This window comes from Zeus faber (assembly GCF_960531495.2).
Source record: "Zeus faber genome assembly, chromosome: 21".
In the NCBI taxonomy this organism is placed as follows: domain Eukaryota; kingdom Metazoa; phylum Chordata; class Actinopteri; order Zeiformes; family Zeidae; genus Zeus; species Zeus faber.
The window spans coordinates 12,788,001-12,803,689 of NC_137208.1; the positions used below are offsets into that span (position 1 = coordinate 12,788,001).

Sequence of the window (15,689 nt, forward strand, 5' to 3'; positions counted from 1 at the left end):
TGTGTGTGTGTGTGTGTGTGTGTGCGTGTGTGTGTGTGTGTGTGTGTGTGTGTGTGTGTGTGTGTGTGCGTGTGTCCGTGTTTCTGTCTGTGCGTGTGTAGGTAACTTGGAGCAAGCCAACGAGGAGCTGAGAGCGATAGTGAAGAAGATTTGGAAGAGAACCAGCATGAAACTCCTAGACCAAGTGGTGCCCCCTGCTGGAGGTATGTTTTCTCCGCATGTTGAGTGAGTTCATGTAAAAAGTGTATAATATAATATCATATAATATAATTTAATATATAAACTGTGGCACTGGATTTTTGGAAAAGCCACTCATAACGTCTATTTTAATTTGATGTATTGTTTTCTCCCGTCCAGACGATGAGGTGACAGTGGGGAAGTTCTATGCTACCTTCCTGATCCAAGAATATTTCCGAAAGTTTAAAAAGAGGAAGGAACAGGGGCTGGTGGCCAAGGTGCCGCCCAAGACCGCCCTCTCTCTGCAGGTAAACACACGCGTGCACGCACGCACACACAAATCTGAATAATAGGAAAAGTTAGGGAGCTTCCCAAGGTCTATGTTTTTTTTGTTTGTTTGTTTGTTTTTTTATGTCATGAATTCTAAATCCAATATGTTCACCTAATGTTGTGTTTGTTCTTGTTGAATGTAGAAAACATTTGACACACGCTTGCTTGCGTGTATTAATGATAAAATAAAGTTCAAATGAATCAATCAATGCATTAAATCCGTACTGAATAATTTTTCCACATTTCCATATTGAATTTCCTGCTTTCTGCAGAGCCTTTTTAAGTCTCATGAAATTGCGTTCATCGTTTTGTTAGGTCTTGCGAAGGCCATTTCGAGTATACTAATAGAAATTAGGTAATATTTAGGTAAAAAAAATAAAAAACCTTTTTAAAATCACTTTTTACACAATGATTTTATCTATTTGCCTGCTGATTGAGGGGATTCCAGTATGTGTCATAATCTACAGTATATCTAAAAGGCTTTGTATTGTGATCATTACTGCTTATGCCATGGGCACACTATACCACTTTCAAAGTGGTCAGATCGCTGCGCTGTTCACACTACACGACTCTCTGTCTTGTGATCGTGAATCTTGCATTCTTGTGGTTCGCACATTACATGACTGCTCGGCGACAGGGGGTCACGCGGTACAAGATCTTTCACCAGGAGGAATCGCTGGCGAGTCTGTCGGGTCTCCAAACGACATTTTGTCACGAAAACACACACGAGAATTGACACCAATGCTCGATACCATGCGCGGGACAGGACTATTCATTTTTTATCATATTCTTGATCTCTGCTCAAAAAAAACGAATAAAAGCAAAATTGAAATAAGAAATTAATTTAAAAAACCTAGAGAGGAAATTTAAAATAGGTATGTTGTGTGTTTCTCGCTGCTGCTCCGTGCACTCCCGTCTCTCCTTCTCCTCCCCCATCACCCCGTGTCTGCTTTTATTGGCTGTAGCTCGTTGCGTCACTCCCGACTCAATCCCGACACGACCAGATACTAAACCTGCTTGATATCTCCTCTCGATATCTATTGCCGAGCAGATTTGATTTGATTTGAGCATGATTTTCCTCAGATCTAGGGGCTTTGCTCGGCGATCTCCAAAAACCTGTCGGCGAGTGGAAAATCCGCCCAGAATCACGTCCTCTGAACTCGGCATTCAGAGCGTCCTCACTAGCCGGCTCACGGTCAGAGCAGAGTTATTTGTAATATCGAAGTATTTATTAATTTGTATCCATCCCTCCTCCTGTGCAGGCTGGCCTGCGAACGCTCCACGACATCGGGCCGGAGATCCGAAGGGCAATCTCTGGAGACCTGACGGTGGAGGAGGAGCTGGATAAGGGCCTGAAGGAGCCCGTGTCAGCCGCGTCAGAGGACGATATCTTCAGGGTAAAGGTTGGATACGCACACACTCATACACCTCTCCACAAGGAGAGAGAGAGGGAGAGATGAAGGGAGGGAGAGAGAGGCTCGGCGCCAGCTTGAAGCTCTGCCATCGCTTCATGCACAGAGATGTGCATGCTTGCACATGCATAGACTCATGCATTTATGTGCTTTGTTTGCAGAGATTTATTCTCATGGCGTAGAGAGAAATAGAAAGCCATATGATTAAAGGAACATTTAGTCATGCAGCTTCTCTCTATTACTCACCACAGCGGACGGTCCAAGTTTATTTGGCTGTTTTCCCACAGGCCTGTTAACTATAAGGCTTTTAAGCCGTTGTTGGCACACTACTCATAAAACCCACTCATACATATACACCGACAAAGTTCCAATACACCTACAAGCATACTGTACATATCTCCACTGGTGCAAACAACCACAAGGCCGAGCGTGGACATCAGTGAAGACACAGTGAGTTCCAAAGAAAAAATATATATATTCTTTTTGTGCCATTACTCTAGTTTTATACTGATCGCTAATGCAAGGAGGGGTCTAATAAGAGTTTAGCTCAAACATTGCACAGATTACAGACTGAAAGCTGAATATAATGTTAAATTAGTTAAATATACTCTGGGTCAAACAAGGATGTCAAACAGTTTAAGTAGTGAAATGAAATCACAGTCAAATGTCAGACTGACCACATTCCAGCTTAGCCCTATTACTGTCTGAATAAACTGTCTGATGTCGGTCACTGTCTGGACATTCACATTCTGAATTATTTGAGTGATTTATTTTACTTTTTTTGGCGCATAGATCTGTCCTTCCAATTTCGGCCCCAACTAAAGGACGTCCTCTGTATGAAATGTAGATTGTGGGATTTTTATTGGCCCCTCCTTGGTCTCACATTATCTGGCCTTTGCTTTGCACGCCTCATTCCCATCTTGGCTGCGAAAAAAAATTGCTGCATTACGATAACAACAGATTGGTTTTCTTTAGTTTTGTGGAACTTCCTTTTTATCTAGAGTTGGAAACATTTGCGGCAGTAAATCCCTCTGTCTAGATGTCATTGTTGTTAGAAATAGAGGAATTGACTCTTCACTTCTTCACCGCTCCGTCTCTAATTCCTCTCCACCTTCATATCAAACCCATACATTTCTCTCTCTTATTCTTTCTCTTTCTCCCCACCTTCCAATCTCCTGTTTTTCACCCAACTTCCTTTCCTTCCCTATCTCCATTTCCCTCTCTCTATCCCCCTCGCTCTCCCCCGTTCCTCGCTCTCCGACAGCGGTCGGGCGGTTTGTTCGGCAACCACATCAACTACTACAACCAGAGCGACGGCCGCGCCTCCTTCCCACAGTCCTTCACCACGCAGCGTCCTCTGCACATCAGCCAGAAGGGCTCGCCGTGCGAGGGCGAGAGCCCGTCCCACGAGAAGCTGATGGACTCCACCACCTTCACCCCTTCCTCGTACTCCTCCTCGGGCTCCAACGCCAACATCAACAACGCCAACAACACGGCCATGGGCGGGGTGGCGCCCCAGGGGCCGGGAGAGGGGATCAGCCGGTTCCCGAGCTCGTCCATAAGCACCGTGGACGGGCACACTGGGCAGCCTCTGACCCCCATCCTGCTACCGAGGTCCTCGTGGTGTTTCCCTCCCAAGAGGTGAGTGCAGGCTGCACGCTAAAAGTCTTTGATATGTTGCTTTCTGGAGCAGCGGTGCTTTAGGACAGGCTTCCAAACTCATTTGTGGTAATGCCCCCCTTGGATGATTGAGTTCTGTCTCTAATAAACCGCCACATGGTTTAGCATTCCACTCAGTTACTAAAGTGGCAAACTCCCCCTGCAATTCCTTCCGGGACTCCTGAAGGGCCGCAGACCCGAGTTTGGGAACCACTGCTATAGGGCGATCTTGGTTTTGCATCTGTGTGAATAGTTTCCTTTTATCTTGTTTTGGTCCTCCTGTCGACTACAAAACCAAAACTATGTTCCTATTCTGAGCTTGTTGCCATTTTTTATGAAGAGTTCTGGAAAACAATTTAGGCACAAATGTGCAAAACATACTTTCTCTCACTCTTTAATATACACTGGACTTCATCCAACAGCATCCAAACTGCAAACATTTAAAAATATATTTCAGCATGGAATCTGTGACAAACTCTTCTTTTTCTTTTTTCTTTATTCTTTATTTCCATCTCTCTCTCCCGTTTATTTTATTTTTTTTCTGCTGGCGAGCAGGACGTGTTTTTATGACACCCTCATGCGGTATGTTGCCAGGCTACAGTGAAAGAAAGATTTATATAAAAATGAGTTAGAAACTGTGTGTGTGTGTGTGTGTGTGTGTGTGTGTGTGTGTGTGTGTGTGTGTGTGTGTGTGTGTGTGTGTGTGTGTGTGTGTGTGTGTGTGTGTGTGTGTGTGTTTGCGTGCGTGCATGTGTTATCCACACATGCCCTCACTGGGCTGTACTAAGGTGTCTTATTCAAATGTGATATATAAATCTATCACTTCATTGGAATATAACCCACTTGCTATGCACAGTGCCGCTTTGGATGTTATCACAAATATCATTATATATTCTGCTACTAAGAGATTTTCCACACCAGAGATAGACAGTTTGGATAGTGTGGCGAAACCCTCTCTATTAAGGCTCCTAGTTCTTCTAGCAGGCCTTGGTCAGGCACACTAAAATCCTACCTCTTCACTTTAGAGGTGGTGTCAGAGAACAGTTCTTCCTGAAAGCTCATATTTTGTACTCCTAGTTATTATTAGGTGCAATATCATCATATCTAAGATTCATTCAAGTAAATAAAACAAAAGAAAAACTCGAACTCCTCCACACCATCTAACTTATGACTGCACCATGCACTCTTTATTTATAAACTGGTTATCTTCCCATGTGTACGACACTTGCCGTAATAAATAGTGTCTGAGATAAGCCTTGTTACAGCTTTTATCAACTCTAGAGGTAAAATAAAAAAAAACTTCTAAGGATTGCGATGCAACATACACCGATCAGCCACAACATTAAAACCACCGCCAATAACCACTCATGCCGTGTAGCTCCCCCTCGTGCCGCCAAAAACAGCTCTGACCCGGGGAGGCATGGACTCCACAAGACCTCTGAAGGTGTCCTGTGGTATCTGGCACCGAGACGTTAGCAGCAGATCCTTTAAGTCCTGGAAGTTGTGAGGTGGGGCACCTGTGGATCCGGCTTGTTGCTCATCACATCCCGCAGATGCTCGATCGGATCTGACCCGGATCCCAGCCATCCACATGGTGTAGAAGAAAACGTGATTCATCAGACCAGGCCACCTTTTTCCATTGCTCCATGGTCCTGTTCTGATGCTCACGCGCCCATTGTAGGTGCTTTTGGCGGTGGACATGGGTCAGCATGGGCACGAAACCCCATACGCAGCAAGCTGTGATGCACTGTGTGTTAGAGCACCTTTCTATCATAACCAGAATTAACTTTTTCAGCAATTTGTGTGTGATCTACAGTCGCCCTTCTGTGGGATCAGACCAGATGGACTAGACTTCACTCCCCACGGGCGTCCATGGGTGTCCATGACCCTGTCGCCGGTTCACCGGTTGTCCTTCCTTGGACCCCTTTTGGTAGGTACTAACCACTGCATACTGGTAACACTCCACAAGACCTGTCGTTTTGGAGATGCTCTGACCCAGTCGTCTAACCATCACAATTTGTCCCTTGTCAAAGTGGCTCAGATCCTTACGCTTGCCCATTTTTCCAGCTTCCAGCAGAACAACTTCAAGAACTGACTGTTCACTTGCTGCCTAATATATACCACCCCTTGTACAAGTGCCATTGGAACAAGATGAGAAATATTATTCACTTCACCTGTCCGTGCTTTAAACATTGTGGCTGATCGTTGTATATATTCATGATATATACACATTTGCTACCTGCAAGGACTTCGGCACTTCCAATGCCAAGCTGAGCGGCTCCCCTCGGGGATAAGTGCTTGTTTACGGGCACAGCGAGAGTAGTTTTGACACCAGTTATCGACGAGGGATCCGAGTGGTACTTGTCTACTTTTCCTGCCCAGATTAGTGAGGATAGTTTAATGAATTTCTTGCGCTCAGTTATTTGTGGGCTGTACAAAGTGTGAGCTTTCTGTCTGCCGGGTGAGCAAGCCAGATCGATGCTCATCCATAAAAAGAGCCGCTCCATCGGAGTTAAATAGCGTTCCAGTCTGCTGCAGGGCCCCCGAAATACTTCCACGGACTACAGGGACAGCTTGACATTCAGAATGCTCATTTTATTTTTCATTGGCCGGGTACTTATCACAATGCATAGGCAGGTGTTTATACCAGCACCCAAGATATACTTGGGTTAGTATACTTGTTTTCCTCATCAAAATTACCTTTTTTCCTACACCTAAATGTTTCAATTAGAGAGCATGTACCAAGGCATAATGTAATAATGCCGCATTTTGTAAAAACACCAGTATTTTGTGCTAAATTGCCGAAATGATGTAATGCTTTATTACAAGGCCCACGGAAACCCTGGCAACCAAGTCTGTTTTTTACTGTAATCAAAGCTGAAACTTGGTGGAGGCTCAGTTTGAATGTATGAACATTTTCTGTTGCATTATGACAAGAGGAAAATAAATGACCAAAATCTAAATGGCAAAGTGTCTCTCAAAAGCTTCTATCTGGACTATGAAACAGCCTTGGCGAGTTGGGGTGATACAGCATCTGTAAAACAACAAAGAGTTGAATTTGCTGCAGAGGATCGCAGATCAAGCCCTACGCGCCAAATGACCGTTCTCCAAACAGAGGATTGAAATATTGTTCATCCGTAGCGTCACATACATATACTGTAGTTCCCCCTCTTCCGACCTCTTTGGCTTTCAGAGGTGTCTCCTCCCACCTCACGCTTAACCGTTTCTTATATTCCAGATATTGCCTTTGTTGCCTTTTCCCACCATTTCGCTTTGAACACCTGAGCTTTTGTCCACATTTCTACCTTTCTGTTATACCCTGACCTCCGTCCATCTTATTTCTCCAACTTCCGCTGCTGCAATACTCATCCTTTTCCCTCAGCTGTGTTTTTCGGATACATTTGACATCTCCGCCTCTCCTTCCCCTTCCCCACAAGCCGCCTCCTGCTGATTTGACGTTCCTTAATACGCTGCTTCTCTGTTTGTCTGTGTGTCCGTCCTGGTACACGTTCGTCTACCGCCCTGTTCTGTCTGGATATCTCCCCCGTCTTTCATCCCGTTCACGTCGGGGGTTTGTTCATGCGTTGTCTGTGCGTTTGCCGCGTTTTGTCGTCCTGTTTGTGTTGTCATGCGCAGCTCGGACTCGAGCGACAGCCACCTGCCCATCATCCGCAGAGGCGAGGGCTCGACGGAGGAGACGTACGACGAGAGCTACGGCGACGACAGGGAGTACCACGACGACGGCCACTCGCTCTCCTCTGACATGTACGGCCATACAGACACACACACACACACACACACACACACACACACACACTGTTTTTTGTGGCTTGTGAATGCTTGAAATCCAATCTCATTTGCATTATGTAAAGGCTAATGTGCAGCCAGCCACTCCTTATCGGTAAAATAACCCCAGACGGGGCGATCAGGTCTTGTATGGCTCTGTGGCCGGTCATTTTGCGATGATGACCAGCTTGCTATATATTATCCCTTTTATTACACGGCAATTTACTAAATGACAGAATACATTGGGGCAGAATATGGATTTCATGACTTTATTCCTAGTAAACCATTCACCCTAAAAAAAAAAGTTTTGCCCTACCTATGACTAAGGAGTTTACTGTTATTAATGTGGAATTGGACATTGTACATTGCACATTGCACATTGAACTTGTCAGTCTTTAGTTGTTGTGTGATGTCGTCGCTAGCTCGTGTTATCATGAGCATGTAGGCGGCGTGATACAAGGGCAGGAGTCCAGGCGGAGGAGTGGTTGCCCGTGACAATGGTTATTATTAACAGAGAGCGGCCGATATTCAGAAATAATGGACAACTGATTGCCGCTATTGACCAATCAGAAGCGTTCTGCAGATCTTTGTAATAAGTATATTTAATAAGTTCATGACAAAGTATTTATGTTGTCTCCTACATGGCTGTGTGTGTCTCTGTGTGGATTAGGTTGGTGTATCATGATGAGAAGTGCAAACAGTTGACTCCCATGGAGGAGGGAGAGGAGGTGGAGGAGCGAAGAGGAGGAGGTTGGCAGTCTCCCAGAAGAGTCTTCCTCTGTCCCACTTCCCTGGGTTGGTGGTCACACACACACACACATACACACACACACAAGCAACTTATAATGAGATTTCTTACCTGGAAAATTGGGGGAATTATGCCTTGCACAAAAAATGTCTTGCACAATCTTAGGCCTCGTTCTAGACTGCTTGGATTGGGGAGGCAGTAAGAAATGTTGATTGGCTTATTCACATGTTGGCGGGGCGGGCAGACGTCACGGCAACATGGTGGCGCGCACTGTTAACGGTGAACAACAGTCCCTTTGTGTGGATTATTATTTATTCTAACCCGCCTAACGTCGCTCTGAGCAACTCTGTAGATCTGAAGTGATGGTAACATTTCCGAGTTCCCGTGGAACGCGGCATCACTTCCTAAAAACTTGGAGCGCCTTTTATACAGTGGCGGTAGGGGGGGTAAGAGCATTAAGAGGGTAAGAGGGGTAAGTCTATAATTGTCTATAATTACGAGATGGTGCAGGGGTGGTCCCACTGCTGTACTGGAAGTGTTTACCTGGAACGCACAGTAGACTCTCATACTGTCCGATTAGTCATAGCATATTATATGGCTTCCATTTTGACACCAAATGGTGTTGTTTGTGAAGCCCTTTGAGAATGTGCTATGATTAAGGGCTATAGAAGTATAGATGTACTTGACTTTACAGTTAGGAACTAATATTACTCAATATTCTCTGTGTATGTGCCTGCATACCATCTGTGTGTGTGTGTGTGCGCGCGTGTGTTAATGACTCAGGGCGTCGGTCGTCTTTCCATCTGGAGTGTCTGAGGAGGCAACCAAGGGCGGACGTCTCCCAGAAGACAACGCTACCGCTGCACCTGGTCCATCATCAGGTTTGACACTCGCGTGCACGCCGACATCAAGACGTGCGTGCGCTTGAGGTTGAACCCACACGTGTACGCTGCGCAGAGATATGACCTCACATGAGATATGAACCACAAAGCACAGGAATAACTTTTCCTATTTTGAATCGGATACATGTCACCAAACAGCGCACATGTCTAAATATTAGGCATAAGATGAGTGAGAACGCTGTTTAAAGGGTAGGCGTGATCATTTTCAACCCAGGCCTTATTAGAATGTTGGTTCCCATTGTTGTGGAAATCCCGCCGCGGTGAGATATAACCTTGCTATCGAGAACAAATCGAGACTCGTTCTCTTAACTGGAACGAGGTGTGTTATTATTATTATTTATCAAAATAAGGAGAACAACACAGCGATACGCTCTGAAATAGTGGCGTCGACAGTCTCCCCATACATTTTTCAGAGGGAGTTCCTATACAAAAAAGAGTGGGGCATTGTCTTGTGACGCCCCTCGTTCGTTGTCTTATCTCCTGCACACACACTAGAAAGTGGCTGACTGTGCTATTAGTCTCATGTTTGCTCATTTTTCTTAAACCTATCCTTACACACAAACTGCAAAAACATTGTTTATATGAACACAACGTGTGAATATAAAAAGAGGGGGCGGAGCAGTTATATGAAAATCACCAGTCACATTAAAATATAAAAGTTATAAAAAATGATTGTTCATTGGTTACACAAAACATGAGGTATCGATTATTGGTTATGTTAAGAAGGCATCGATTAATGCATTTTTCTGTCACACCATCACTGTTCATAGCACAACCTTGCTCTCTGCTATTGAGAAACTTACCACTCTGCTGCAGCTTCTCACTGTGCTTACATGCAGTCCAGTGGGGCAAACCTTTAAGCCCTTAAAAACTTTAAACAATTTTGAAAAACAGGAAGCTCACAATATTGTCACAGTCTTTATATTGTATACCAAAACAATGGTTGCAAATGGTTGCATGTGCATTTTATCAAATTACTACCATTACAGCGACTCTTTCGGCCACTTCTGCGCTAATGTAAAAGAGACAGGAAACAGGAAGGTGTGCCGCTTCAGTGCAGAGATCTGGAGTAGGCTAGGAGGTTTACAGATGCTCTGGATGTGTTGTGGCGATAGCAACAAGTAGTTCTAAATGAAACGTGGTGTTACCCCTACTCAAAACATGTTAAATATCCACTGAGACCGTGCTACTAACAGCCTCCTCCCTCAGATGAATGAATCTTCTTCTTCTTCTTCTCCTTCTTCTTCTTCTCGTGCTCCCTCTCTCAGGCTCTGGCTGTGGCAGGGTTGAGTCCCCTGCTCAGGAGAAGTCACTCCCCCACTCTATTCAGTCAACTGTGCTCTACTCCACCAGAAAGTCCGACAGGTGGGGGCCGCTTGGAGGCGGGAAATATTGGGCAGATGTTGTAAGATGTGGTGGGAACGACACACGTAAAGCTCAATTGATTTGTACAATCACAGCTCGTATGATGTGATCTGTTATTTTACATTCGCGTGCGTTTCAGGACCATTTTAGTTTGTTTGGTACTGCAATTTGAAATATATACCGCCGTTTTTTGATGGAGTTTTTTGGCCCTGCACCCTGATGCTGTGTCCCCCTGCCTGTGAATCCCTCGGCAGCGTCGCGGTGCCGACATGTTTGCGTTTCATTATCCTAACTCGTTTCGCTGCAGCCCGCGGCGGTCAGGCGTCTTACGAACAAGTACCATCTCTGAGGCTAGAGGGCGCCACCTCCCACGAAAAGCTCAACAGCAGCCTTCCCTCCGTCAACTGTGGACCTTGGTGAGACCCCCGGGCTCCGCGCGCGCACACAATCGCACCGCATAATTCAAACTGCGCGCGAGAGCGGCGAGACCAGCGACTGATACAAACGCACACCCTGTACTCCAGGTACAGTGACAGTAACGGGAACAGCCCGATGCCCAGCCCCAGCCCCACCCCCAGCATGTCGGCGTCCAATCAGAGAGCTTCGCGGCCGGTGTCACTCACGGTTCCCTCGCGGCTCAGCAACGACGCCGCTTCACTGTCTCACGGGAGCGCCGGCAGTCTGGTGGAGGCCGTGAGTCTGTGATTGATTTATTGATTGATTGATTGACTTACAGTCATTTCCATATGAACACAGTCATGTTTCAGTCATTACACAATTGCTTTTTCAATATGATTTGGTAGTTGCCAATTGATCTGCTGCTACTGTTGCTACCTGCAGTGTAAAATACTCCTCACCCTCCCCTCACCACCTCACCATGGTCCACCTATCCATTTTCATGCTGCCTTCTCCCCCATAACCCCAGCCGCCCCATTAGCCTCCATCTGTGCCCTCTCCTCCACTTACTACTCTGTCCCTCTTTCTCCACCCCCACCATCCAGGTGCTAATATCTGAGGGCTTGGGCCGTTTCGCTCAGGACCCGTCCTTCATCGAGGTGACCAAAGCCGAGCTGGCGGACGCCTGCGACATGACCATCGAGGAGATGGAGCACGCCGCCGACAACATCCTGAACGGCAACCCCACCCAAAACACCCCGTCCTCCAATCCAAACCCTGCCCTCAACCTCTCCTCCCAGCACAGCCCCAACGGCAACCCACTGCCCCACCACACGGCGCCGCCGCCGCCAGCACACAGGGAGCGCGGCGCAGATCAGAGTACCGGCGTAGGCGCCGAGGAGGCGGAGGGCTCAATCCACGGACCATCCTCGGTGGAGGAGTGGGAGGAGCTGCTCGGAGGCGGGAGAGAAGGGGAGGAGGAGGAGGAGGAGGAGGAGGAGGAGGAGGAGGAGGGGGGAGAGGGAGGGGGGGATCACAGAGGCTCGGCCGTGATGGGAGGAGGCCGGCAGAGGAACAGCGGGCCGCTGGAGGACGAGGATATGGAGTGCGTGACCAGTTTGTAGGGGTTGTCATGACAACGGATTCGATCTGGGCAATCTGAGGTCACCTGACTGGGACACCTTGTCAGCGCTGGGTAGCAGCAGCATGGCTGGTTCTGTATGTCCCCACTTGTCTCGTGCACACACACACACACACACAGACACACACAGACACACACACACACACACACAGACACACACACACACACACACACACACACATACGCTGTCTGCCTCCGCCAGATTTAACTTTATTGGACTTTAAAGGCAGCCAGCGACACAAATTTTTTGACAACTAACCCAATTTCGATGATTTAATTAGTTTATTTAAGTGTGTGTCCTTGAATGTTTGGGAGTTTGCGTAGTGCAATATATCATACTATACACTATACTATACTGTATGTGTGTGTGTGTGTGTGTGTGTGTGTGTGTGTGTGTGTGTGTGCACGTGTGAAGTAGGATTCACAATGTTGATGTGTGTGTGTGTGTGCGCGCGCGTGTGTGTGTGTGTGTGTGTGTGTGTGTGTGTGTGTTCTCCACACATGTCTGAGTGTGTCTCTAAGTGCCTCACAGTTCTATCATGCCCTCAACGTGAGAAAAACAGCAGGAAAGACAAGTGAAAAAACGACGGACCGCGTACGGACCGAACGGAACAGCCAAAAGCAGGAAGTGAAACGCGCTGTTTGTTGTGAGTCATTACGGCGTGCGGTTTTCAATTTCCTCTTGACCTTCGTTTTGTTTGCCGCTGTTGCGCAGCCGGGTTGGGGACGGAGGACCAGCTTTTGGGGGCGGGGGGGGGGGGGGGGGGGGGGCAGTTTCAAAACGCGTCCATTCCGACGGCAAACCCACTCAAGGATAAAGGTCGACTGCTACTTCCTGTCTCACTGATGATGCGCTGTATTGAGCAAGCGGGGGGGCGGGGGGTTGGGGGGTTGGTGGGGAGGGGGGGGGGGGGACCCCTCCCCCGCCAGAACCTACGTCTCTCCTCGTTCTCTTCCAAAGCAAGGAACCTCAGAGCACAGCCCTGCCAGGACTGGGGAAACTGGGCTTCGGGCCATTGTGGGGTTTGCTGCAAGGGTGGGGTGGGGGTGGGGTGCGTCGGACAGACACTTTCTCGCCACCTGCTGGCGAGGAGGCTTATTCCCTGACCAATACCAAGCCAGCGGGAAAACAAAACCAAACCTCGTCAGCTACCTTGATATTTCCCGTCAACGTCCACCCCGCCCACTTCCTGCGCCAAGCAGGAAATGGAATATGCTTAAAGCAGAGTTGGCGAGCCCGTGGCTCCATTCATCCCTCCGCTCCGCGGTTCCCCTCAATCGCCGGTTTATTTCCACCCATCCACGGTTTGTTTCTTCACCCGTGAGTTTGTTTTTTCGTTCCGAGCGGCCCGGGGCGCGGCGGACGGCGGGTGAACGACGGCAGAGGAACAGACTGAGACAGAACGGAAAGAAAAGAGACTCCAGAGGAGGATCTGTCTGCCAATCAACCTCACTTCCTTCCCCAAGACCCTCCTCTTCCTCCTAGCTGGGAGTCCTTTTGGGATAACGACGATGAAACACTCTCAAAATAACACGCCCGCTGTGTATTAAATGGTTCAGTATTGTGCAAAACTGGCTAGCCATGACTATTTTGTTTTATATTCATGATGTATCGGTTTAATTTATCCTTGATTTGTTTGCACAATCGGGGTGCTGGTCCTAACAATGTATTTTTTGCTTGGGTTTATTTTAGGAGAATTTTAATAAGTTTAAAGTATTGAAGCCTGTGCAAAGCAGGATATAGTGTTTCCGTGCGAGTGTGTGTACGATACGTGTGTCTGCGTTTTAGTACAGAATGTATGTGTGTGTGTGTGTGTGTGTGTGTGTGTGTGTGTGTGTGTGTGTGTGTGTGTGTGTGTGTGTGTGTGAGATAATGTGTGTATCTAAAAGGGGCTGTCGCTCTCTTGATCAGTATGCACCTTTTACAGATTGTATCTATTTATTTATTTATTTTCCCAGAAGATAAAAAATATGTGTGTGTGTGTGTGTGTGTGTGTGTGTGTGCGTGTGTGTGTGTGTGTGTGTGTGTGTGTGTGTGTGTGTGTGTGGGTGGGTGTGCGTGTGTGTGTGTGCGTGTGCGTGTGTGTGTGTGCGTATGCGAGGGTGTCAAATTGTATGCATGTTTGTGTTTGTGTGTGAGTGCATGGTGAATAATGTATTCTACAAAGCAGATTTTAAGCCTAGACAGTAAAATTAAGGTAGCATTATAAGTATGATGTTGCGTGATGCGTGTGTGTGTGTGTGTGTGTGTGTGTGTGTGTGTGTGTGTGTGTGTGTGTGTGTGTGTGTGTGTGTGTGTGCGCGCGTCTGTGTGTGTGTGTGTGTGTGTGTGTGTGTGTGTGTGTGTGTGTGTGTGTGTGTGCGTGTGTGTGCGTTTGTGTATGAGATAACAGGCCTCCTTAACACAGGGTTACAATGGACAGGCATGCTTCCAAAGCTTGGTGTTTATTTATCATGTTTTTTTCATTTGTTTTTGGGGTTTTTTTTACCTTCTTGTCAAGCTGCAAAGTCGAAATCCCCGATATCTTCAAAATATGTATTATTAGAGGTTTTTTTGGGCTCTTTTTTCAATTGTTAAAAGCAGAGTTGGTCCGCCACGGTGGTCGTTTTTTGCCATTGCAGCTTGGCAGGAAAGCGCTGACCCTTCCACAACTGCTGGATCTTTTCTCTTCACGGTGGATGGTTTCCCTAAATGGTTGAACTACTGATGTCACAGCGCCACAGTGACCCCGAAACGGATGACACCCAGGCGACACAAATCTCAGCTACAAACACAAACGTACATTTTCACCCCAGTGATGAGGTTAAACGACCCGACGGGGACTGAAGACGCGTGTGAAATAAACCTCGCCGTCGCTTCCGAGGTTTGTTCACTTCGCATAAAATGTCCATTCACTAGAATTGTGAGCGAATCCGAAAAAAGGGGTTTTGACGCCTTGAAGTGTGTGTCCCAGACCAGTTCCGTCCAGATTATTTGTATTTTGTGAGTTAGAAAACCGCAGTGTAGATTCTAGCTACGACTCTGTTTGACTGGAAAAAAAAACTCCCCACTGCCGAACTCACACTTCATCGCTATTCCTGTGATCCCAGTCATGTGAACGGAATTTGAGGGAAACGTTGAGCGTCATAATGTAGAAATAAACATGTAACTCTGTTGATATTTCACTACAGTTTCAAAGGATTTTGGCCCTTCATTTGCATGTGTTTGTTCTGTACCAGCAAAGTTTAGTTCAGTTTCGAGGTGAATATCGGTCCACTAACGTAGACAAAAAATGTTATTTTATTTATTTACTGTAGAGCGGTAGCAGATTCACCAACACAGAAACAAGAGGGCTATAATTTAAAAAAAAAAAAAAGTCAATTTATGCCCAATTTATGCAACTTCTTCTTGATATTACTTCAAAGGAAGTTGACTATTCTACTCCCGATTTCCATGTTGCTTAGGTTTATCATTCTATCCATAGAACAAATCAAATGACAAATGATGATTCTCAAAACCACTTCTTTAAGTGTCATATCAATTTATAAGGCTCATACATTTAATAGTATTATCATCATTATTATTATTATTATTATTATTATTTTGATTATTATTAATAATAATAATATTATTATTACAGGGAATGGTTTTGCATGCAGATAACTGCCATACTAGACATTCTGTGTCAATGAGAGACGTGATATTATGCAAACTAGCTGTGAACAATGAGAGAATGTCCGGCTGCTCTACTATTTAAGGGTTACGGTGAAGGTTGTGCTGCAGGTCCAAGTCA

General features: G+C 46.4%; 1 protein-coding gene across 1 annotated transcript in view; it reads left to right on the top strand.

The window, feature by feature from the left end:
- Positions 1-11,899, top strand: part of cacna1c (calcium channel, voltage-dependent, L type, alpha 1C subunit) — a gene marked incomplete at both ends in the record, with an annotated part of 237,654 nt that extends 225,755 nt beyond the window's left edge. Inside the window, 11 exons of the mRNA XM_080022715.1 lie at positions 102-203; positions 358-485; positions 1,770-1,910; positions 3,184-3,560; positions 7,215-7,343; positions 8,035-8,159; positions 8,896-8,993; positions 10,283-10,379; positions 10,687-10,795; positions 10,904-11,072; positions 11,381-11,899. Of these exons, the coding sequence (XP_079878841.1) occupies positions 102-203; positions 358-485; positions 1,770-1,910; positions 3,184-3,560; positions 7,215-7,343; positions 8,035-8,159; positions 8,896-8,993; positions 10,283-10,379; positions 10,687-10,795; positions 10,904-11,072; positions 11,381-11,899 (1,994 nt within the window). The remainder of the gene's footprint in view (positions 1-101; positions 204-357; positions 486-1,769; positions 1,911-3,183; positions 3,561-7,214; positions 7,344-8,034; positions 8,160-8,895; positions 8,994-10,282; positions 10,380-10,686; positions 10,796-10,903; positions 11,073-11,380) is intronic.
- Positions 11,900-15,689: the final 3,790 nt, after the last annotated feature.